Here is a 27402-nt window from a genome sequence, read left to right as displayed (position 1 = left end):
TGGTTGAAACATGGATAACATGTTTACTTCAAATCTGACAAAACAGGAAGGGAAGGAGGAAACAATACTGCCACTATTTGTTAGTTTTTTAAGTATTTGAGTAAAATATGGTATATTGCAAAAATTATTTCACCCGAACATTTTCATTAAAATTAGGGATAAGCATATATGGAGGATCATTGTATCTTCTGATTAAATGATGCTTAAGACAACAGAGAGGAAACCTTCTTTTTCCTGAACAACCATTTAGACTTCCCATTCATTTTTCTTGAATACAATGCACTAGTAAGCACAAGCCTACACATTAATAAGGACTAAAAAATCATGTCTAAATTATATTGAGAGAGAAGATATATTATTGTTTAAATCTTTATTTAAAATGCCAGTTTGGGCAAAGTATTAAAACACAGTTTGTACATTGTACATGTACTGTCTCACTACATGCCGGCTTGACTGTCGCCTAGAACAGCACGGGTCATGCTACTTGCTTGGAAGGAGTTCAAGACCACGAAAAGTGTGCTACAGTCTCCACACCACCCAAACATCAAGATTTGCTCCCTGAAGAAGTCTAAATTATTGAAAATACATCCCAGAATAAGAACATCAACGTCCTGTTACTTCAAGAGACCCATGTGCCTGACACTGCCTGAAATAAATTTAAGATCCCTGATTTAGTGGCCCAGAGGTTCCATCCCAGTCATGGTTTGCCCACTTGCATGTGCCCAGGCCTGCTTAACTCGACTCAGCTATTACCCAACCTGGAATATGCCACTGGAATAAAGGTGAACAATCTTAAAATCTACGTCTACAGGTCTCCATTACAGTCATTGCCAAACCAGATGTTGCCCCCCCCCCCCCCCACACACACACATACATCCAGTCATTTATGCAGGAGATTTCAACTCTCACACTCCATATGGGGCTACCAGTCTGCAGACCTTAACAGAGATTGATTGACCAACTGGATGGATATCCACAACCTTCATCTGGTCTTTGATACCAAACAACAAGGAAGTTTTCACTCTACCAGATTGAAAAAGACATACTCCTGACCTATGCATGGTCTCTAAAGACGCTGATTCCCCCCCCCCCTAATAAACAGATCTATCCTTGCCAACTTAAACAACCAACATTGCTCTCACCTTCTGGAGATCGGTTATTCTATTCCACTTATTAATAGACCTTTGTAAAGCTGATTGGATATCCAGGTTGGAGACATTAGTTGGTGGATTTTTATATTGAGGTGATATTCATACTTATTATCTTAATAATTTTAAATCCTACCATAGAGAATGACTGTTTCTAACAATTATTTTTTTTTTTATTCTGAGTGTACCTATATGTTATTATACCTATATGTTATTATATGCACAAGGGTTCACTCCAATTGGTGCAATGATCTTAACTCTTTCTTTCAGAATCCAAATAATCACTGACTCAAGACCAAAATACAAAATAAACACATTTAATAAAACAAAAACAATATATATACACTTCAAACAACTTTACATAACTAACTACAAGTTAATTGGATCCAAGGCCTTTTTAAAATAAACTTACACTTAAGACTAGACTAAACACTTTGTTTGCACAATCACAAAATGTTCATAGCCAGTTTCTTTCTCTGTCAAGGCCCTTTTCAATAGATATATGACTCTAAACGTGTGGACAGACTTATGTGTTCGTCGAACATGTTGTTTATTATTTTAACAGTATAATAGAACACAGAAACTAAGTAAATAATTAATTTATTGACTTGATGCTGATATTTCGCTGGTATTATAACCAGCATCTTCAGAGCACAAAAACACTGTTTGTCACAATACGCGAGACTAAAACAACATGGTGTACTTAACCAAAATTGTAGTAGCAACACAAAGACTAGAGTCCTGATTTTGGCGCCCTCTATCTGGAAAAAAAAAAAAAAAAAAACGCTATCATATATTACTAGAGTCCTAGAAAAGTGCTAGTTTTTTCTTAATATGACTGTCTCCCAGATCTTCGGCAAGTTAATACAGCCATATTTGTTGAGATTTGGAGTGTGTTTTAGGGCTTCTGTCGCCTCTAAGAACAATCTCTCTGATTTATATGGGTTTCTGTGTAGTACTTTTGTGTTTTTCCAGTTGATCCTGTGTGCAGGTGTATCCAGAGCATGGTCTGCTAGGCCCGACTTCCCATAATGATATTTCCGGACGTATCGTTTATGTTCGCTGATGCGGATATTCACAGTTCTTCCTGTTTGACCGTAGTAGGCTTGATTGCATGAGCAGGGTACTTGGTAGACTCCTGGATGTGATAAAGGAGGAATGCTGTCCTTGGGTGAGCGGATGAGGGTGGCTAATTTGCTACATGGTCTGAATGTGGTGCGTAGTTTATGTTTATTGAGGATTCTTGAGATCTTTTCGGATGTGCCTTTAATGTAGAGGATGGTGACTGTTTTGTTGTAGTTCTCTGTGGTAGATGGTGGGAGGGGTTTCTTAGGAGTGTTTAGTATTTTGTTTATTTTTTGTGGATTGTAGCCGTTGGCCAAGAAGGTGTGGCGTAAGTGAGTCAGTTCAGCAGTCAGAGCCTTGTCATTTGAACAGATTGCTCTCGCTCTATGGGTTAGCGTTTTTAATATGCCATATTGTTGAGAAGGATGATGGTGTGATTGTTTGTGTAAGTATCTGCCTGTATGTGTGGGTTTTCTGAAAACTGAAAATGATAAGGAACCATCTGGGAGACGTGTGATGAGTGTATCCAGGAAGGGCAGACAGTTGTTGGCTTACAGTTCCATAGTAAAGTGGATTTTTGGATGTTTGTGAATTTTTGGTGACCAAAAATTCACAAACCAGGCACATCCCTACGCCCAATAGTGGACAGTATAAATAGTCCCACATACAAACTGGCTAGACATTTAGCAAAGCTACTAGCCACTCTCACTAACAATTCTCCCTCCTTTATCAAAAATTCAGCACACCTAAAAAGCATCTTACAACACCTCACCCTAAAAAGCTCAGACTTAATAGTAAGCTTTGACATCACTTCACTATTCACAAATGTACCACTAATAGAAACCCCTCAATCTACTGAAGTCACACTTCCCCCCTGATATATTTGAACTATTCAAATTCACAATACATGCAGGATATTTCACATGGAAAGGGAAAATATACAAACAAATTGATGGGACAGCCATGGGCTCCCCCCTTTCTCCCCCCCTAGCCAACTTTTACATAGAACACCTGGAAAAACAAGCAATCAATACAGCCACTCTCAAACCAACACTCTGGCTACGCTATGTTGATGATGTGCTTGCTATTTGGCCACATGGCCCTGAGACATTGAAAACATTCTTAGCACATTTAAATAGCCAACATCCAAAAATCCACTTTACTATGGAACTGGAAGCCAACAACTGTCTGCCCTTCCTGGATACACTCATCACACGTCTCTCAGATGGTTCCTTATCATTTTCAGTTTTCAGAAAACCCACACATACAGGCAGATACTTACACAAACAATCACACCATCATCCTTCTCAACAATATGGCATATTAAAAACGCTAACCCATAGAGCGAGAGCAATCTGTTCAAATGACAAGGCTCTGACTGCTGAACTGACTCACTTACGCCACACCTTCTTGGCCAACGGCTACAATCCACAAAAAATAAACAAAATACTAAACACTCCTAAGAAACCCCTCCCACCATCTACCACAGAGAACTACAACAAAACAGTCACCATCCCCTACATTAAAGGCACATCCGAAAAGATCTCAAGAATCCTCAATAAACATAAACTACGCACCACATTCAGACCATGTAGCAAATTAGCCACCCTCATCCGCTCACCCAAGGACAGCATTCCTCCTTTATCACATCCAGGAGTCTACCAAGTACCCTGCTCATGCAATCAAGCCTACTACGGTCAAACAGGAAGAACTGTAAATATCCGCATCAGCGAACATAAACGATACGTCCGGAAATATCATTATGGGAAGTCGGGCCTAGCAGACCATGCTCTGGATACCCCTGCACACAGGATCAACTGGAAAAACACAAAAGTACTACACAGAAACCCATATAAATCAGAGAGATTGTTCTTAGAGGCGACAGAAGCCCTAAAACACACTCCAAATCTCAACAAATATGGCTGTATTAACTTGCCGAAGATCTGGGAGACAGTCATATTAAGAAAAAACTAGCACTTTTCTAGGACTCTAGTAATATATGATAGCATGTTTTTTTTTTTTTTTTTTCAGATAGAGGGCGCCAAAATCAGGACTCTAGTCTTTGTGTTGCTGCTACGATTTTGATTAAGTACACCATGTTGTTTTAGTCTCGCGTATTGTGACAAACAGTGTTTTTGTGCTCTGAAGATGCTGGTTATAATACCAGCGAAATATCAGCATCAAGTCAATAAATTAATTATTTACTTAGTTTCTGTGTTCTATTATACCGTTAAAATAATAAACAACAGATATATGACTCTATTCTTCATTTTTTACAGGATCCTTTCTCATCACTTATGTAACACACATTAATTCTTCCTGACTTAATTCTGTCTCTTTTCTTCAGTAGAAATAATTAGTCAGATCTGGCATCCTTAATACAGATGAAACTTCCTAATCAGAGTTTTCTCAAAGATTCCTTTAGAATGTAAATAGCAAATTCTTCTTTCATTCACTAAATGCTTATTGACAGTCTTACTCTTCCAATTAAAAAAACTTACAGTTCTATGATTCACTTTTCGGAATCTACTATAAATCTTTCAATCAGTGATTCCTCCAATATTCCGTTTAAAACGCATATAACAATATTTTCCTTTTTTTTTTATCAATACTTATTCCACTTTGAAACTTAATAGTTCCACGATTCCTTTTTCGGAATATACTATTAATTTTCTTCCGACTGTCACTTAAAAAAAAAACTTAAGTTCCTTCCGAACCTAAATGTCTGCTGGCCTGTGTTTTAAATTCCTTCCGAACCTAAATGTCTGCTGGCCTGTGTTTTAAATTCCTTCCGAACGCTCTCTTGTTTACTGTTACTCAGATACCGGACGCTTTCTTGTCGGCTGTCAATCACTCATCAAACTTCTCGGCGAGCATGCGCACTCCGTGGCAAGCGAGAAACTAAGTACTGTATAATAGCTGACACTTTGTCTCTGTTAGCGATAAGAGAATGTCCTCATAAAACACAACTTTTGATAATTTTAAATTACAATAAAATTTGTTTAAAGTAACACAATTATTCAAAATCTGATAAGTACATAACTGCTTTACATATCACTTTTAACAAAACAATTTCCATAACGGGCACATCGCAAGTGCCGACAATGCGTGTTATGAAAACAAAACTAATAAACATACTAACATAAACAATACATAAAAATATTCAGAATTTTAATTATTATTATTTTTACAATATCCAGGTTGGAGACATTAGCTTCATGTTCTTGATACGAATAATAATAACATTAAGGCGCCAGTCGACTTCAGCATCCTTCATTACAGAACTTTTGCCTCTGAATGAAAGATGAATTTCACCTAATGTGAAACTATTACTCTGCTTACTTGGAGGGCTAGTGGCTTGAAAAGTTCCATGTTTGATCAGAGCAGCTCTCTGGAATATTGAACCTATACCCAATGCAGAGTACCTAATGTATAATAGATCAGCCTTTCACAGGAATGGGATTCGCATAAAATAAACCTTAAGCTAGAGAAAATGTTATTTTGCATATTGTTCTTTCCTTAATCTTGGAAAATTTTCAAAATTTAATTTTTAATGTAAATTAAATATTTACCACATATTCCACTGGAGATTGAGAATCCCTGTCAAAAGAGAATGGAAGTTTCTCATCAGTGGAGATTTCTTCCCTTTCACTACCATCATCATTTATATCAGATTGAACACCAACATCAATGTACTTATCTGCAAAAGATAAATGAAAATTAACAATCATAGTTGTAAAGAACATTAATTTAACTATTGTGAAATCATTTCAGAATAACAACTAACCTTTGAATGCTTCAGATGGCTGATAATCAGAAGAGGTTACAGACTTTTCAGCATTATTTTTGTCTGGCTTATATTTTTGCTGAACTCTTTCCATAACCTGCAGAATTAAGAATAACTGAAGTGAGGAATTTAAGACAACACAAATATAGAAAGGACATTACATACATAATGTGTAGTATGTTTTTAATCTTATCTTTCATTGTGGTAAATTATGGAGACAACCACCACATAATGCGGCTGTAAAGTGTAATATATATTAAAGTCATTATCTGGGGTACACACATTATAGAAACAAGCTACATTAGAATTCACAAAGTATGCCATATCAATAATTTGGTCAGCTTTTAACACTGCTAGCTTGATCTTTGGTGAAAAATATACTACACGAAAGCTTAGAGTCCTGCCATTTATATGCCTAGAAATCCCAATTACTTAATTATTTCAAAAATAGCATTAGTAGCAGCTGAATCAATATCTGAAATAAGAGTTGAAATTCTCCCCATCTGAAATTATTTCCTAGAGTTCTGAGTAAATAGTTATGTGGAGTGATAATCCATATTCTTGAGATTTTTAGTCATCGTTATTGATGACATTACAGTGGTTCATTAAAATTTCACAGGCTTCTTTAACACATTCATTTCAAGTCAATAGAAGAAACCTCTTGGATTGATCATAATCTCTCAGTGGGAGGTTTCTCACACTTACTGTTTGCATATAGGTTGATGCAGTGCATATCATGACAGGTTTTTGATTATAACAAAATCTGCACAGGGCGAGGAAAGAAGGTGTTTGTGGGTCTGGCTCCCAATGTTGAGACCTCAATAAAGGTCAAAACTGGTCTGGGTAGCAGCCATTCCCATAATGCATAGTATTATACACAACCGAAAGGATATGTGATTTGCATTATGGGATACTGAGACAATTAATGTGAAGTCATTAGCTCTTATATACAAGTAGCCTAGTCGTGAAGAAACTTCATATGCAAAATTTGTGTGCTTAAACTTGGATGAAGGATTAAACAAGAATAATCTTTGCATTTTTATTTAATTAGAAGCAAATGAATTACTAATAATTATTACAGTTATGGTAATATATGTGTTTCTCCAATATGAGGGCGGTCTGAAAGGTTCTTGGCCTCGAACATAGATGGTGACGCTATTGGCACGATTTTTTATTTTTTATTTTTTCTAAGTTGGTACATCTGTCATAAGTATCCATGTGAAATTGCAAGTCATTCTGTAAAGTTTTTTTTTTTTTTTTTTTTTTTATACAACTGTCTGAAGCAAAGGTGTTGTCTGTATTTCCCTTGAAATGGATAAAATTGAGTATCGTGTGGTTATAAAATTCTTTGTAAAAGAAGGTTTAACGGCAAAAGAAATTCATTTGAAGTTCATAAAAGTTTATGGTCACTCTTCCCCTTCATTTCCGACAATTAAGAAATGGACTGCCAAGTTTAAACGTGGCCGTACCAGCCTTGAAGATGATCCATGTGAAGGAGATGTCCAAAAAGTGTAAGGACACCAAAAATCATTGATCAAGTGCACAATATAGTATTGGATGACCAGCGAGTCAAAGTGCATAAAATTGCTGAGACTATAGGCATTTCAAAAGAACATGTAGCATACATTTTGCATGAAAATTGCAAATGAAAAAATTTTGCGCAAGATTGGTACCGAGCTTGTTGCTCAGAGCAGATCAAAAACGCACTCATATGAAAATCTCTGAACAGTGCTTGGAGAGTTTTAACAAGAATAAAACTGATTTTGTGCATCGATTTATTACTATGGATGAGACTTGGATTTACCATTACACACCAGAATCCAAACAGCAGTCAAAACAGTGGTGTGAAGTCAGTTGTTCAGCACCAATGCAGACAAAAATCAGTTCCATCAGTAGGAAAGGTCATGGCATTGGTGTTTTGGGATGCTAAAGGCATTTTGTTTATTAATTATCTTGAAAAGGGTAAAACAATAACCAGGGAATAAGGGAATATTATTCCAATCCTTTAACTAGACTAGGTGAAAAAATCTGTGAGAAAAAGCCTGGTTTGCAGAAGAAAAAAATTATCTTTCATCAGGACAATGCACCTGCCTACAAAGGTGTTTTGGCAATAGGAAAATTAAGGAATCTGCACTATGAATTGTTGGAACATCCACCCTATTCCCCAGAATTGGCTCCCTCTGACTTCTCTTACCAAAACTAAAACTCTTCATCGCTGGTCAGCGTTCTTCTTAGAATCAAGAGGTGGTTGTAGCTGTAGAGGGATATTTTGCATATCTTACTGAGAACCACTACAGAGACAGGATAATGGCACTGGAGCATCGCTAGAATAAATGTATTAGTCTTAAGGGAGATTATGTTGAAAAATAAAAATAATTTTGAAATTATAAATTTGTTTTTTCATTGTTAAGCCAAGAACTTTTCAGACCATCCTTGTAAGTTGCTGGGATGGTGTGAATTACATGTGATCCAATAACCTTATGTAAGTATCATCTAAGGGTATGAAGAATCAAGTTACTTATCAGCCTATTAAGTCATATATTTTCAGCAGTAAGCAAATATGATTACTGTACATGCCAGCATCTTCCATTTAATTCTATGTGAGAGTGGAAGAATTTTATGTTCAGTACATGTACTGAAAACTCCCCTAACTTTCTTTCCAAAATGTTCATTTTGTGCTATGCTTGCTTGCTGTATAAAACCACCACAAATTTTACACTTACTACCGACCACTTCTCACATTCTTCTTACTTATAATATAAGGAGAACAATCATCGTGGGTATTTTCTTTACTATAATTTATGAACGATGTCTTCCAGCACAAGACTATTGGTAAAATTGCTACATTTATACTATTATGAATTTATATTGCATGAATTACAATATACCGTAATTCATGTGATCACTAGAGAGCTTTAGTAAAGTTTTGTTAAGATTTAAATGGAAAACTACACGCTTGCTGTATTGAATGTATATATTAAATACAAATATTTTTAAACAAAATGTATTACTATGCTAATATATCACTACATTAACATGCCAAAAGCTTATTAGAACACAGTACATGTGTTTAACATGTACTGTGGGGGTGAGCCTGCCACAGGGTAGAGCCAATGCTGAGAGTTCTTCTCAGTGGCAGGGTAAGCCTGTTACTGAAGGGAACAATGCTGAGTTTTTGAAGTTTGACCTTTACTTGAATTTATAATAAAGGTCGAAACTGATCTGGATAGTGCCCCTTCCCTTAATGTAGCAATATACACGTCCGGAAGGAGATATGCTTTGCATTATGGGATACCAAGGCAAGTGATCAGAAATTTGTGGTACCTAACATGCACCATGAATTTGCCCCAATCCTGAAATTACTTCAGGTGCAAACTTTGTTTGCTTACACTTGGATAAAGGATTAAACCAAATATATAATAAATGATAATAATCACTTGTAAGTATAAATATATTACTGTCTGGAATAGATGGAATATTTCTGCCTGTATACCCCTCAGAATAAACTCTTAAACAAAATAACAAACTGCCTGTTCCATGAGTTACTTTTTGCATTGTTAAATGTTACTTCATTGTTATTAAATGTAAAATCATGCACTTTGGTATGATGCAGTATCCAATGTCACATGTCCTTGAATTACTATTTGCAGGTCTGGTCTCCTGATTTACATGGTGATTCTGATACAGTGGAGGGAGTGCAAAAGAGAGTATCAAAAATGATACAGAATAATGGAATACTGATTATGGACAGATTTGATAATTTGTACACTGCAGACACTTGCAAACAGGAAAAAGAGGGGTGATGCGATTGAGACTTAGAAACTTCTGAAAGAATCATACAGGATTTCAGTTGATGGAATTTTTCATTTTATGGAGGGCGGGGAAAGGAACAAGAATGCATCCTTGGAAGACGAGAATGAATGCTGTTAAGAAAGGGATGAAATCTAAATTTTTCTCTCATAGAATGGTGTGTGATTGGAATGGATTGCCAGTGGATGTTGTGTGCAAGCAGTGTGAATGAATTCAAAAATAAGTATGATAGCTGGTACGTGTAGTATGTGCCTACCTCAATGAATCCCTGACTTCCTAGAGGTCTGTCTGAATAATAATAATAATATTCAAATGATTCAATTGATGATGTTTTACAATATGTAAGATGATGTATCTGCATAATAAATTTAATTTTCTTATTGTGGTACATGGGTGATTCTATAGTAACTGAACAGCAAGTGTAATCAGCAATTCTGCTTTTGATCTCTGTCGGCTTTAATTTTGCCTTAGATCCCTCCCTAACTGTAGAACCCCCTTATTCTAGTCATCTGACTCAGCCTAATTCAAAGGGATTGTTTAATGTTTATAAAGTAGCAGAATTCTCAAGGATTTCCTTTAGCTTCTTGCTCAGATAACCAACTCTTATAATCTATTTTGCTTTCCTAAATATACTTGTCACTCTTCAAACATGTACTTCACACTGCTGCAATGTTTGTTCTTCTTTTACTGAAAGTCACTCAACATCATTTTCTGTTGTGAACTCTTGCTTAATGATATTACTCATGCATTTAACTCCGAGTGTTATGGTAATACTTCATATCTCCTAAGTCTGTTCATAATTCTTTGTCCCCACTATTCAACATATACCATTCTGAAATGAGACATCCATATGACCTGACACTCTATCCTTCTCTAGCTTTGAGAAGGATATTTCCCAGGTCAAAAGTTGGGAAAATTTTGAAATAAATCATGTATACCCACCAAAATTATCAACTCTTTCATTGCACTGTAATCAGCATCAGGTTTAGGCCTTTATTCTTAGAAAGCACGATTTTATAACTCTTTCTCTCTCATTAAGTACATGCATCCTCATCATAAAACCACTGTATTATACTAGAATAGTTTTGTTATAATGGAAAGTGTGCTATAGTAAAGTTTCCTTAGAATAATGCTGAAGCCATGTTGAGTTGGCCAGAGATTTTTGGCAGTTTGTAATAGTTGGTGAATTCACTATAACGATGTTTGCTATAATAGCAACTGACTATCATCTTGTTCTCCCTCTAGCATGTTTTTATTTTCTCACATATGTCCTCCCTCACAATGTTCCCCACTCTTCTTCTCTGATATACCAATCACAGCATTTTCCCTCTGCTTGAACTGAAATGTCTGGTATCAAATTCAACATAAGCACTTTCTTTTTTTTTTTTTTTTTACTATTTCTACCTCACCACCCACTGCTTCACTCATTCATTCTTATATTTTCATTCTTACATTCATGCTGTCATACACTTGCACTATTATACTTTTTTGCCAGCATCATTTACAACACCATTAACTTGCTTCTGCCACTTCTAGTAAGTATTTTCTTTCATTGCCTTCATTCTCCAACCACGAACTTCTTACTCTTCTTAAGATACATCACATGAAGTCATTCATGTTAAATTCTTTAAATAAGGTGTTTTGGTCAATATCATGCTTATGTCCAGGTGTGATTATGCTAAAACTCTAAGCACTAAGAATAAGTTATAAAACTACATTATCTGAGATTTAAAAAGCTCCAGTACACACATTCTAGCTTTACTCTAGCATAACATGAAACTGGTTGGTGCAAGAAATGAACAGGGCTTATACTAGGTTTTAGACATTGAGTCACCTCCACCATTCCTAGTAGTTTAAATTATCTTAGCTCTTCAAGGGAAAGCAGGAAAGTTCAAAAACCCTTTAAAACTACCTAGTAGATAAACAAATTAAATATAAAACTCAACTGGTAGAATGGAGGAATGATGAAGTTGTAATATTTTTTTACTCCATTCATTTTTGATAGAAGTCTGTCATGGAAGATAATTTGTATCTTGAATGTAAATCATGTAAATTATTTAAAAAGTCAAAATTTTAAAATCCAGTAAAAAGATTTGTCAAAAATAGAGTAAAGACATCAAAAGAATATTGAATAGCTTGGATACCACAAAAGTAGCTGGTCCTGATGGAATTATATCCATTGTGCTCAAGAGATGTAATCCTCTTGCTCTCTCTATCCTCTAGTCACTAAACTGTACTCAGCTGGCATCCATCCTTTAACATGGAAGAAAACTCACATAAAACTAGTTCCCAAAAAAAAAGGAGATAAATGTTTACTAGTTCCCAAGCTACTGACCTACTGCACTTAGAATAGTTTCGTATAAAGTAATGGAGAAGGTTATCAACAGTTAACTTCTTCAACACCTTGAGAACTACTATCTAATTACATAGATTTTGCCAATCTAGATCCATAAAAGATCTCCTGGCCAACATCATGCACTTCTGGACCTTTCTTTTTCATGGAAACATTTGGAGAAACTTGTGCCACTGCTCTTGACATCTCCAAGACTTTTGATAGCATCGAGGATTTCTGAACAAGTTATATTAATTGGACTGCCTATATCCTTGTGTAATTGGGTTGCCAGTTTTCTCTCTGATCGATACAGACATGTAATGGTGGATGGTGTTCTTGCCTCAAACTTTCCTATTGATGCCGGTGTCCTTCACGGCTTTGTCATTTCACCCACCCTCTTCCTGAATTATATAAATGACCTCCTCTCATTGACTTCAAATTTTAGTTCAGTTCAAAGACAGCACATTCCTCTCGTCCTGCTCATATGATAAGCTTTGCAGTGCTCAAATATCTTAAGCTTCAAGATCATCTATAATAAGTGCTCTGAACACTAATCTCCACAGTATCCTTGATTAAGGTGAAAGCAATCTAGTCAATTTCAGTGTTTCCTAAACATAGTTTTATTTGTTTTCCCATTAGAGACTTTAGATTCTCTCTATTTACATTTGATAATGCTCAGCCCAATAGTCAAGACCAAATCTCTCTTCTGAGATTGACTCTTACTTCTTATTCCAAACCTTTCCTGGCACAATGTCAAAAAACTTGGCATCCTTTTCCACTCAATGTGATACTTCTTTGCTGAACAGTTTTAGATGGGAGATGAATTTCATCACCCAGAATGAGACAACCACTCTGCTTATTGGAGATATGAAGTGGTTTGAAAAAATTCCATGTTTGGTCTCTAGAGCAGAGTTTCCAGACTAGGTAAAAAATAAATTAAAAATACATAGAAAATATATAAAAATCAATTTAATAAAACAGGTAAAAATCATTACTTGACCCACAGTACAAAATGTACTATAGGTTTGCTAATAACTTTTCGGAGGTAGGAGCAACACAAAAAGTTACTTACTCTGTATAAATAACAAATCCAACCAACATTGGAACATTGTTCTCGTGTATGGGGTGGTACATGTAAGATATCCCTAAACATTCTTGATGCTTAATAAAATTAGTTTAATCCTTTATCCAAGTGTGAGCAAACAAAGTTTGCGCCTGAAAGTATCAGGACTGGGGTAAGGTGGTACAACACCAGGGCAACGCGTTGCAAAGGTGGAGCAAGCTACCAACACTCCTACCTCAGTATCTCCTATAATGCAAAACACATCACCTTGCAGATATGTCTAATGTTATGCATTAAGGGAAGGGCCACTACCCAGACTAGATTCGACCTTTATTGAGGTCTCTTCAGTGAGAGCAAGGCCCAAGTGGAGATACCAGGCAGAAGCATTAGAAGGTCATCTCTACCTATAGGAGTTGCCAAATGGTGTGCCACCCTTTTTTAATAAATTACTCTGGATTTAGAGAAAGATGTTGAAAGTTTATTTTTCATTTGGTTAGAGTATAATAAAATTAGTTTAATCCTTTATCCAAGTGTGAGCAAACAAAGTTTGCGCCTGAAAGTATCTTCAGGACAGGGGTAAGGTGGTACAACACCAGGACAACTCATTGCAAAGGTGGAGCAAGCTACCAAAACTCCTATCTCAGTATCTCCTATAATGCAAAACACATCTCCTTATGGATTTAACACATCTCCTTTTGCATTATAGGAGATACTGAGATAGGAGTGTTGTTAGCTTGCTCCACCTTTGCAACGAGTTGCCCTGGTGTTGTACCACCTTACCCCAGTCCTGAAGATACTTTCAGGTGCAAACTTTGTTTGCTCACACTTGGATAAAGGATTAAACTAATTTTATTATACTCTAACCAAGTGAAAAATAAACTTTCAACATTCTTGATGCTGTTCTAAAAAGCAAAGTCCAGTTGATAAATGACACTTCTTTTACAAACTCTGTTCAGCCACTTTCTCAGAGAAGATCAGTTTCTGCATTGGGTCTCTTCTACAGATATTTCCATTGTCATTGTTCAATAGAATTAGCATCAATTATGTCTCCCATTTCTGAAGATCTACAGGAACTCATGCTGCAAATGCTCAATATTCTTTTACAGCCAAACCGCATACTCATCAAACATACTACTCCTAGTCATCTTTCATTCCTTCCAACACAATTTTGTGAGACAGCCTACCTGCATGAAGCATTTTCAAAGAATAATCACGCTTCAATAGTTCAAGAAGAATATCAACAAATTACCATATTTTCTGGTGTATAAGACGCACTTTTTACCTTACAAACTTACAAATGGGGTGCGTCTTATATAATGAAGGTAAAGATTGTTTCCTCTTTTCAAAGTCATATGCACTACCTTTTATGTTCCAAGATCTTTGTAGGTGGTTAATGGTGCAATCAAATTGATGCGTGACCTTCACGACTTCTAGCACGTAATTGGCTAAGAACGGAGAGTCCCTATTCAAGTTTCATAATATCTTATCCGAGTAATCAGTTACCGATGTTTATCAGTATTGAGTTGACATGTTGAGATATTTTGTGTTCAATTGATATTTCTCCATAGATTTTAGTGATGGAAAAAAACAGGCGACATTCATATACTTCAAGTTACAAATTGCAGGTTGTAAAATATGTGGAAGAACACGCGAATAGGGAAGCTAAAAGACATTTTGGACCTCTGCCTACAGAAAAAATGATTAGAACTTGGCGTGGTCAGAAGGAGATTTTGTACAATTTGCGTAATGAAAAGCGCGCAGAACGTGGAAAAATTGCGAAGTTTTGAAATGGGTGCAAGAAAATCGGCAAAATGGCATTGCCATTTCAACAAAAATGATTCGTACACATGCAGTCAAAGTTTTTAAATCATACTTTAAAATTTAGGTTTTTTACAGAAAATTGTATTAAATTTCTTGGGTGTGTCTTACACCGGAAAATACGGTACTCCTGACCATGCCCACCTACTGCATCTATTTGTTATAAACTTCTGCCTTTTGTGTGTGGGGGGGGGGGGATACATACACACACCAAGGATAACCATAAATACTGTTATGATTTGAACAGCACGTAAACCTTTAATCTAACATAAATTATTTACAGCTTTATTATTTCAGCACATGCAAACCACATGTATAGCGTGCACATATTAACAATCAATGTTCTAAATGTGCCCATTTTGTCTTCACTCATGCCCAAAATCTGTAAGACCACATATCAATGGCGGCATGCACAACATCAAATGAAAATGCTTCCATTGCTCACCCCAAATCCACCTTCAGGCTGCGATGTTTTTTGCAGGCTACTCTCTCAAACTCCAACCACAATTTTAAGTCCAATGGATTCAGATCGGGACTTCCAGATGGCCAATCAAGCTGGTGATATGTGGTCAGGCACATTTGCCTCCAATCACTGTTGTGTGGTCCTTCCCTTTTATACAGGGGCAGAGTCCTGTTGGAAGGTTCACTACCTACTGTGAAATAAGGTGTTGTTCAGGGACCAGGCCATACAACAGGTTCCAGCAAAGTGTCTCGATACACTTTGACAGAGGTTTTAATTGCTTTCTCAGAGAAATCCTACTTAGATACTCGCCCCTTTGATACGTCATCCCAACCAAACCATCACTGATATGATGACCTCTCTGAATCCTGGGTTCTATGGCACATGCTGTGCGACCATCTGGGGCATATACCTAATCATTTTGGTGGTTAAGCAACTCTTCAATGGTGAAAATCTTGTCATCTGTGAAAAGGGTATCTCTGTGTCTGTTGTTTACATACCATTGGAGAAATGCCTTTGATTTTATCAGCCTTTGGGCTCATAAGTTGAAATGTTAGAAGTGTCCAGTAGAACGACAATAGGCGCTCACCTGCAGGTCATCAGTTAGAATATGTGACATCATCATCATCAAATTCCTGCCGTGTACCCTCAAGGGGTGTACAGGATATGACAGTACTACATGAAAAAATTACATCATTACTAACTTCCTATCTACAATTTTCCTCCAAATCAGTCTGTTACTTGTCAAGACTCCAACATTATTAGATCTTATATTTCTATCATCTAAGGCACTTTGTACCGTATCAATCCACCTATATCTTGGGCTTCCTCTGGGTCGTTTTCCTGCCAACCTGGCAGAGAACACTTGTTTTGCTAATCTTTCCTCTCCCATTCTATTTAAGTGACCATACCACCTGAGATTAGCTCTGCTAACGCATTCCTGGATGCTGACAGTGTCAAGTTCTTTCTTAATATCCTCTTTTTTATATGATATTGCCATTGATGCCATCTGTTCATGCCTCTAATCTTTCTCAGGACTCTCATATCTGCCGTCTCTAGTCTTTGGTCAAGTGTTTTACTTCTGACCCAGCTCTCAGATCCATAAGTTAAAACTGGTTTGAACACTGTCTTGTATACAGCTAATTTAGTGTTCTGACTAATTTCTCTCTTATTCCATATGAATTTATTCAATTGACTTCCCACCATACCAGCTTTGCTGATTCTGTTGTCTATTTCTATATTTAATTTACCATCTTCAGTAAAAATCGTGCCTAAATAGCTGAAATGTTTTACTTGTTCCACAGGTTTTCCATTCACAACACAGTTGACATTTTCAATGATTCTGCCTATTTTCATTGTCTTTGTCTTTTTATTGCTGACCGTCATACCACATCTATTACAACAGCTATTCAATTTAGTCAGAGAATCTTGCAGACTTGTAGCAGATTTATTTAGAAGTATAACATCATCTGCATAAAGCAAAGAGCTGACATTAATATCTCCAATTTTGATATCATGTTTAATACCACTTTCCTTCATAATGTGATCCATATAGATAATGAATAACAGAGGGGATAATGTACATCCTTGTCTCACACCAGATTTAACATTAAACCATCTTCCTGTACTTCCTTCAATTCTAACTGCTGACTTACAACTCAAATAAAGACTAAGTATTGCTTGATATATTGCTTGCCCCTTGACACCATATAACTGCAGCGTATTGAATAGCTTCTCTCTTGGGACCTTGTCATATGCCTTTTCTAGATCGACAAAACTTAAATACAGATCTTTGTTATATTCCCATGCTTTCTCGACTATTGTCGTAAAGTGAAGATATGATCCTGACAGCCTCTATTTGGCCTGAATCCAGCTTGTTCTTCACCAAGCTTTTTTTCCACAATTCTTCTCAACCGTTTCTCAAGTATACTTGCATAGATCTTGCCAGGAACACTCAATAGGAAAATACCTCTGTAATTCTCACATGCAGTTTTATTTCCCTTTTTATATATGGGTACTATGAGAGCTCTACTCCAATCATCGGGAATTCGTCCCTCTGTCCAGGCTTTCTGAACTATGCAGTGCAGCCACTGTAAGACTCTTATACCACCATACTTCAGCATTTCTGGTCGAATATCATCTACTACTGTGCCTTTACACATTTCAAGCCTTTGATGGCTTTTTCTACTTCTAGTATGGATATGTATTCCTGACTGCATGCCTGGCCAGTGTTTTTTACCACTGTGCTGTCATCACTGCTTGTTTCATTTAGCAGTTTTTCAAAGTAATTACTCCATACTTCAAGGATATCTTTTTCTCCCGTTTTCATGTCACCTTTTTCATCTCTAATTCCTTTTACAGCACTCTTTCCTCCATTCTTAAGCTTCTTCAACAACCTCCAGAATATTTTGCCACCATCTTGATATTTATTTTCTATATTCTTACCAAAGTCTTCCCATGACTTTTGTTTAGCTAGTTTTACACAGTGTTTAGCATTCTTGCATTTGTCTCTATATTCTCTAAGAGCACAAGCTGACTTATTTGACAGGAACTTTTGATATGCTTTCTTCTTTTCCTTCACTGCCTCTTTAACTTCCTGTGTCCACCAGGGAGTTCATATTTTTTTTTATCCTTGCAGAAAACCTCACCACATGCCTCTCTGGCAGAATCAATCAATGTTTTCTTCAGAGTTTGCCAATGAATCTCCAAGGTTTGATTCCTGTTCTCAAACTCTTTCCTTTTTTCTTCAATAATCTTTGTGTATTTTAGCCTACAGTTCACATCTGAGAGTCAACTTTTATTTGCTTTAAAACTTTCTTACATGTCATTCTTTTCAATATGAATTCAATTTTATCCTGGTCAAGACTAAATAGTGATCACTTCCAATTTCAAATCCTCTGTATACTCTGGTGTCTGGGAGAAAACATCACTATCAACAATAACATAGTCAATGAGACTTTTCTTATTCCCAGCCTCTTCTCTCTATGTGAATTTGTGCACATTTTTATGCTGGAACATGGTGTTAGTAATAACCAGTCCATGTCCTGAGCAGAAATCCAACAGATATTTGCCATTATTATTAGCTTTGCTCTTTTCTCCAAATTTTCCCAAAATATTTTTGTATGTCTCACAATCATTTCCTACTCTGCTATTTAGATCCCCAACAAGGACCAACTTTTCCTTTTTCATTGTGTCAGTTGCTTTTTCTAAAGCCTCAAAAAATTCCTCCACTTCTACCTTAGTAGAACCTTCTGTGGGACCATAGGCACAAATAAGTCTCATTGTCCAGTTCCCCATTCTCATATTTGCCCACATTACTCTACTAGAGACTGACTGCCATTCAAGAAGATTAGCCTCGTATTTTGTGTTGAATACTATGGCTACTCCTTCTTTTCCTTGATTATCATTGCCTGTATATAACATTTTGTATTTATTGCTCAGAAAGATCTCACCAGTTTTGGTCTTTTTTGTTTCAGTCACCCCTATTATGTCGATCTGGTACTTATCTAATTCCTCAGCTAGCTCCATTTCTTTGCCATTCAGGCTTCTTACATTGATAGTACTGATCTTTAACTCTGGTGATGTTGAGTTGGGGTTTATTTTCAGATTTGTTCCAAAATATAGAATGATGGTACAATTAATATCCTTGGTCTCGAAAAGTATCTCCACTGCTCACGTACCATGTGGTGTGGCAATGTCATACATAAAAATTAATTCTTTGCCTACAGCATCACAGAACAATTGAACATGATATTAAAGAACTTTATTGTAATATTGTTCACCCGTCATAGTTCCTTTTATCAGCACTTGTAGCTCAGCGTGTCTATTAAGCATAATGCCTGCCCACACCATGACCCCAGCACTACCATATCTATCCCTTTCAAAAACATTCTCGCAATGGTAAGCAGAACCACTTTCATGTGGTTCTGCTTACAAGCATTTTTAGTCATATATAGTGTTATCTAGAATCAAAGGAAAGACTAAAATGACATCTCTAAATCTCAAGACACCAATGGATAGTACATAATCCACTGGTGTCTTATCCAATTTTCATGAATATAACACAACTGAAAACATGCTCTTCGATGAGTTGTGGATAAATGGACACAGACTACAGGCCTATAGCATACTTGTGACATACAGCTTGCCACAGTTTGTTGAGATATCTGCTTACCTGGGCTTGAATAAAGCCAAATCATAAGCTGACTGCCTTGTTACGTCGATCACGTTTTGCTGACCAAAAAATCTGTCCCCATGCACCATGGTAGAGTGAGGGCGACTGCTTAGCAAATGCCTGGAACACACTATTGGTCTGAAATGGTGCCCAGAGCCTGGATACAACACTATGTGAGATTCTAAACTCGCTGGCAATATCAGTAATTTGGCAGCCTTTTTTGAGCTTTCCAATAATTCTTCCCTTGTGAAATCATCTAGATTATGTCTTTGAGACATTACAACACATCCAAGTTTGCAACTTTATTCCTTCACAAAAAGAGCTTCCTTCAAACACAATTTGCTTAGTGCAGCGTTGAGTGGCTACCACATCATCCCTTTGTGTGCAATTTGAGAATTTGAATGTGTATCTACTTTCTACTCAAAATCATCTGTTATGAAAATTGCCACAAGCTGATTTATCTGAATTTGGGTTGTAATCTTCAGAAATAGTGCTCATCCATAGATTTTGGACACCACTATTATTTATATATATATATATATATATATATATACACAGGGTGTTCGGGATAAATTTGACAGTTTCGTAAGGAAAAAGAAAATCTTCTTTGTATCTATTAAATTTAATGAATTGACAAAAAAACATTACAGGCAGAGTTAATTACAATACTATCAACAAGATTTACTCAAAATAACCACCATTAGCATCGATCACAGCTTCAATTCTGCTTCGGAACCTCGAACAAGCTGATGCTACAGTCTCCCTGGGAAGGGCCGCAAAAACTGTTTTAATTTTATCCATTAACTGGGCTTTTGTATTACTGGAAGTGCGATTGGTGTCTTTTTCAACTGCGCCCCATACAAAATAATCCATGGGGTTAAGGTCTGGGGAGTTTGGAGGCCAAACATTTGGACTGGTGAAGTCGTAGAAATTTTCAGACAACCATTTTTGACTTTTCCCAGAGGTGTGGCAAGGGGCCGAATCCTGCTGCCATACATACGGCCTACCATTGGCTACCCTTGTTATCCAGGGCTTGACTACAGTTAGCAACTCCACGAACAAAGCCCGAATTCCAATGCCAGGGTTCTTCAACACCTGTTCCTGCAGATTTGCGAGGAATTCTGCTGTACGAACGCAATCAGATCGTCTGCTAGGGATCTTTCTTCTTGCTACATCCTCGTAGTCACCATTGCAAGTCTCTAGTTCATGCCTGATTGTTTTTACTGTATTCAGGGAGCATTGGGCAGCAGTCGTAATATCCTTATTTTGATGGCGGGCACGAATCATCATGATACAAGTTATTCTCTTCCATGATTCAGGTGGGTTCCAGCTATCCATCCTTTCTGACATCTTGTATATGAATGAAGAAGGGTCCAAACTTTTAAATGAAGAGAAGTGTGTGTTAATACATGTAACTTACGGAAAAATATAATTAATTATAAATATGTCAAATTTATCCTGAACACCCTGTATATATATATATATATGGGTGTAAGGGATAATTTCCTTACTGGGAATTATTCCAGGGTAAAGATATGCACAATACATCTCTAATACAGAGATTTAGCCTCTCCTTTACCAAGACCGTACTGCATGGCAAAGAGTCATGTCCTTCCAGAGGTGCTGTCTGGCACACTGTCTATAATTAATAAAACTTTAAAGTCCAGATTTTTTCCCATCAAATAGCGTTTGACTTTTGGAACGAAACATTGATGGAACCATTCATTAAAAATTTCTTTCGTAACCCAACTTTTTTTTTGTTTGTCTTCCAGTACACTGGTAATGTGTTAAAATCCAAACCTTTCATTGCCCGCGTCCTTAGGGATCAATTAATGAGTAATGGTTTTAATATACGATCTCATGAAGCACTGCAGAAAATAATAGTCACATGATCCTTAGCTGCTTTAGAGTCACCAACACTGTTTTGTGATTTCACTATATAAGTTCTACTTAGCATTTTTTTCCAAAAAAGGCCAGTCTCATTTGCATTCCAAACTTGATCAGGAGTGTAGCCATTATTTTCAATAATTTTGGACAGTTTTGATAGAAATTGCCAAGCTGCCGGCTCATCTGCAGATGCGACTTCTCCCACATTATAAAGTGCATATCTTTTGAGAAATTTTGTAAGCCAACCAGCGATTGCAGAAAAATCACAATTGCTGTTTGATGTTATTGGCTCCTTTTCCTGAACCTGTTTGTACAACTGTAATGCTTTCTGTTTGATGACATTTCTGTCTAAAGGTATTCCTTTTTGTGAGCAATCTTCTGTCCACATTACTAGGGCCTTTTCCATCTTCAGTTTTATAATGTCTCTCGTATACAATAATGACTTGGCACTTAATTTTGTTCCATGAAGAACAGATTTTCTAATGGCCTCTTCATTTTTTTAATTGTTCTCATGGTAGCTTTCTTCAATCCAAAACATTTCCCTAAGAATGTTGAACCTTTCCCAGCTACTAAACGATCTAAAATTTGGATCTTAGTTTCTAAAGAAATAGCTTTCCTTTTCTTCTTCTAACTGAATTATCTCACATTTTGATTAATGGGGTAATGTTAAGAAAATGGGTTGCTTAAGGGTCAAAGCTGTATAACTGAGAGGAGACCTCCACATAGCCTTTAAAGGAATGCGGAGAACTGACCAGGACTTCTGACTTAATATCTAATCCTCACCTTCTCGTGGTGCACGCTGTTGGGTATCTACCTGGATACTGAACGAACGAGGATGGGCTGGCAATTTGGGATTTAGCCGACCAAATTGTATTCTTATCGGCTTAAACCAATATACAAAATGATGGTACAACAGACAAAATTTCATGCTGGCTGGGACGTCGCCAGGTTAAACAAGGCCCCCGTTGTTTTCGCCAGGGAACCAGGGCGAACAGCAAAAAGTTTACTACTGGAACAAATCTGAAAACACACCCCAACACAACCTCACCAGAGTTAAAGATCGGTACTATCAACATACGAAGCAAGAATGGCAAAGAAATGGAGCTAGCTGAGGAAATAGATAAGTACCAGATCGACATAATAGGAGTGACTGAAACAAAAAAGATAAAAACTGGTGAGATCTTTCTGAGCAATAAATACAAAATGTTATATTCAGGCAATGACAATCAAGGAAAAGAAGGAGTAGCCATAGTATTCAACACAAAATACGAGGCTAATCTTATTGAATGGCAGTCAGTCTCTAGTAGAGTAATGTGGGCAGATAGCAGAATGGGGAACTGGACAATGAGACTTAATTGTGCCTATGGTCCCACAGAAGGTTCTACTAAAGAAGAAGTGGAGAAATTTTTTGAGGCTTTAGAAAAAGCAACTGACACAATGAAAAAGGAAAAGTTGGTCCTTGTTGGGGATCTAAATAGCAGAGTAGGAAATGACTGTGAGACATACAAAAATATTTTGAGAAAATTTGGAGAAAAGAGCAAAGTTAATAATAATGGCAAATATTTCTTGGATTTCTGCTTAGGACATGGACTGGTTATTAATAACACCATGTTCCAACATAAAAATGTGCACAAATTCACATGGAGAGAAGAGGCAAGGAATAACAAAAGTCTCATTGACTATGTTATTGTTGATAGTGATGTTTTCTCCCTGGTGCAGGACACCAGGGTGTACAGAGGATATGAAATCGGAAGTGATCACTATTTAGTCTTGAGCAGGATAAAATTGAATTTCATATTGAAAAGAATGACATGTAAGAAAGTTTTAAAGTGAATAAAAGTTGAACAGCTCTCAGATGTGAACTGTAGACTAAAATACATAAAGATTATTGAAGGAAAAATGAAAGATTTGAGAACAGGAACCAAACCTTGGAGATTCAGTGGCAAGCCTTGAAGAATACCCTGATTGATTCAACTACAGAGGCACGAGGTGAAGTTGTCTGCAAGAATAGAAAAATTAGAACTCCATGGTGGACACAGGAAGTTAAAGAGGCAGTGAAGGAAAAGAAGAAAGCATATCAAAAATTCCTGGCAAATAGTCAGCTTGTGCTCTTATGCAAGAAAGCTAAACACTGTGTAAAACTAGCTAAACAAAAGCCATGGGAGGACTTTGGCAAGAACATATAAAATATATACCAAGAAGGGGGCAAAATATTCTGGAGGTTGTTGAAGCTTAGGAATGGAGGAAACAAGTGCTGTAAAAAGAGTTAGAGATGATAAAGGTGAAATGAAAATGGGAGAAAAAGATATCCTTGAATCTGTTGTGGGTGCTACGACCGTGAATGAGTTCAAGGCAAGGTATGATAGATACTGTGTGATACTGTGTCCTAAACAGTTTTTTTAGATATGTAGCAAGTAAAAGGAAAAATGTACATGGCAGAATGATTTTAAAGAATGCCAACGGTAGGGGATTTGCGTAGGCAATGTACGGGAATTGTGGTGAATGAAGTGGAGGTGAGTGGCCTATTGCATAACCTCAATGTCAATACATCTGTGGGATTGGATAGTATACCAGCTCGTGTTGTACGAGAAGCAGCTAAAGAATTGTCAGTACCCTTGACCATTTTGTTTAATTTGAGTCTTGGGTCTGGGTTAGTCCCGAGCGGGTGGAAAGAGGGGAAAATAGTTCCGCTGCATAAAGGTGGTTCCAAGACTGCTGTTGTAAATTACCGACCGATTAGCATATCAGGAATCATTGTCAAGGTCTTAGAGAAATTAGTCAAGAAAAGAATACAGGATTGGATAGATGAAAATGGGATATTGTATGGGGGACAACATGGTTTTGTGAAGGGGTAGATCATGCCTCAGTAACTTGCTGACGTATTATAACACAGTGACGGCTGATCTGGAAAAGTGTAATGGGTTTACAGTGATACTACTGGACCTTGCCAAGGCTTTTGATAGGATACCACATGGAACCCTAATCAGTAAACTGGAGCAGATGGGGATAGATATAAGGTTGGTGAGATGGATAGGAGGGTGGTTGAAGGAGAGATACCAGAGAGTGGTTTATTCAGGAGTGGAATCTAAAAGACGTCTTGTGACTAGTGGATTGATGCAGGGCTCTGTTCTTGGACCACTGCTTTTCAATTTGTTCACCAAAGATATTGGAAAGAATTTGAAAGTAAGTGTTCACTTGTTTGCTGATGATGCAAAGTTGGGTAGAGCAATTGTAAGTGCACAGGATGTCAAAATTTTACAGGATGATTTGGATAGTTTGGAGGACTGGGCTAGGAAAAATGGATGTCAATTTAATGTGGCAAAGTGTAAGGTTATGCACTTTGGGATGAAAAGAATAGCAGCAGTATGTCGCATTGGTGGAACAGTACTCTAGGAGAGTGATGAGGCCTGGGATTTAGGAGTGTGGGTGGATAGGGAGTTGAAGTTTAGGGGGCACATTGCAAAAGTGACTAAAACAGCTCACCAAATCACTTGGCTTCTGAAAAATACTTTAACATGCAGAGACGAACAAGTTATTGTTCCTCTTTATCGAGCTTTGATAAGACCCCATCTGGTCTTCTGTACCCAGTTATGGGCACCAGGGTTTCTTCGTGATGGGGAGGAGGTGGAGAGGATCCAGAGACGAGACCAAGATGATAGCAGGTCTGTGGATTGAACCTTATGAGAATAGGTTGAAGATTTGTGGGTTGAAGAAATTGGACGATAGGTGAAGGAGGGGTGATATGATTGAGACATTCAAATTACTGAAGGGTCTTTATAAGATTGATCCAGAAGATATTTTTGAAAATATGACTGGTGGTGGGAGGACTATGGGGCATGCATGGAAGCTGGGCAAGAGTGTGGTTGACAAGGGTGTTAGAGCTAGGTTTTTTACTTGGAGAGTGGTGAATGAGTGGAATAAGCTTCCAGAGTCTCTTGTGGGTGCTACGACCATGAATGAGTTCAAGGCAAGGTATGATAGATACTGTGTGAATGTTGAATAGTTGTTCTTGACATAATGTTAGGGCCTCCCTCGATGAGTCTGTTGACTCCTTGGAGTTTCCCGGAACAATAATAATAATAATTGAAGTATGGAGTAATTACTTTGAAAATTTGCTAAATGAAAGAAGCAGTGATGACAGCACAATGATAAAAAACACTGACCAGGCATGCAGTCAGCAATACATATCCATACTTGAAGTAGAAAAAGCCATCAAAGGCTTGAAATGTGGAAAGGCAGCAGGAGTAGATGGTATTCGACCAGAAATGCTTAAGTATGGTGGTATAAGAGTCTTACAGTGGCTACACTGCATAGTTCAGAATGCCTGGACAGAGAGACGGATTCCAGATGATTGGAGTAGAGCTCTCATAGTACCCATATATAGAAAGGGAAATAAAACTGAATGTGAGAATTACAGAGGTATATCCCTATTGAGTATTCCTGGTAAGATATATGCAAGTATACTTGAGAAATGGTTAAGAAGAATTGTAGAAGAAAAGCTTGGTGAAGAACAAGCTGGATTTAGGTGAAATAGAGGCTGTCAGGATCAGATCTTCACTTTAAGACAAATAGTGGAGAAATCATGAGAATATAACAAAGATCTGTATTTAAGTTTTGTCGATTTGGAAAAGGCATATGACAAGGTGACAAGAGTGAAGTATTCAATACGCTACAGTTATATGGTGTCAATGGGGCATTATATCAAACAATACTTAGTCTTTATTTGAGTTGTAAGTCAGCAGTTAGAATTGAAGGAAGTAAAGGAAGATGGTTTAATGTTAAATCTGGTGTGAGACAAGGATGTACATTATACCCTCTGTTATTCATGTTAAAAAATGAACGAACCATACCACAGAGTGGGATAGAAGCACAATTCCTTACATGGAGGGGACTTCCGCTCCCGAATTTTTAAGGCCACAACAGTTGCCTGCTATACACAAAACCTTAACAGGAACCAAGGACTAATCTTGCTCGTGATCTGGAAGACTCTTATCAGATCCTTCAACTCGCCAGAACTGAATTATAGTACGAACTATAGAACATTCCTAAATAACAACAAGTGAGATCATCCACGCTCTATGAATGTATTGTACGCACTCTGTTCTTTGTTTAATATAACTGGAATCGGTTGATTTTAGTTTGTAACAGTTTTTTACTTTTTAGTGCCTTACATCAGTTATGTACCCTGAAGATGCCAACAGACTTAGTTGGTGAAACTAGTTGGTATAACTTAGTTGTTTATTATATACACTTGATCAATATAATCCCAATAAAAGATTTTCCCTCTGTTATTCATTATCTATATGGATCACATTATGAAGGAAAGTGGTATTAAATAGGATATCAAAATTGGAAATGTTAATGTCAGCTCTTTGCTTTATGCGGATTATGTTATACTTCTAAATAAATCCGCTACAAATCTGCAAGATTCTCTGACTAAATTGAATAACTGTTGTAATAGATATGGTATGAAGGTCAGCAATAAAAAGACATAGACAATGAAAATAGGCAAAATCATTGAAAATGTCAACTGTGTTGTGAATGGAGAACCTGTGGAACAAGTAAAACATTTCAGCTACTTAGGCACGATTTTTCGTGAAGATGGTAAATTAAATATGGAAATAGACAACAGAATCAACAAAGCTGGTAGGAAGTCAATTGAATAAATTCATATGGAATAAGAGAGAAATTAGTCAGAACACTAAATTAGCTGTATACAAGACAGCATTCAAACCAGTTTTAACTTATGGATCTGAGAGCTGGGTCAGAAGTAAAACACTTGACCAAAGACTAGAGACTGCAGATATGAGAGTCATGATAAAGATTACAGGCATGAACAGATGACATCAATGGCAATA

General features: G+C 37.0%; 1 protein-coding gene across 1 annotated transcript in view; it reads right to left on the bottom strand.

Moving 5' to 3' along the window:
- LOC150109717 (uncharacterized) overlaps positions 1–27402 on the bottom strand; it is a 490804-nt gene that overhangs the window by 332299 nt on the left and 131103 nt on the right. Inside the window, exons 10-11 of the mRNA XM_090403072.1 lie at positions 6001–6097; positions 5786–5913 (exon numbers count right to left, since the gene is read on the bottom strand). Of these exons, the coding sequence (XP_090259198.1) occupies positions 5786–5913; positions 6001–6097 (225 nt within the window). The remainder of the gene's footprint in view (positions 1–5785; positions 5914–6000; positions 6098–27402) is intronic.

This window comes from Typopeltis vanoorti, chromosome 2 (genome assembly GCF_054136105.1).
Source record: "Typopeltis vanoorti isolate ZY-2024b chromosome 2, IOZ_Tvanoo_1.0, whole genome shotgun sequence".
NCBI classification, from domain to species: Eukaryota; Metazoa; Arthropoda; class Arachnida; order Uropygi; family Thelyphonidae; genus Typopeltis; species Typopeltis vanoorti.
This window is presented reverse-complemented; position numbering and strand designations above follow the sequence as displayed.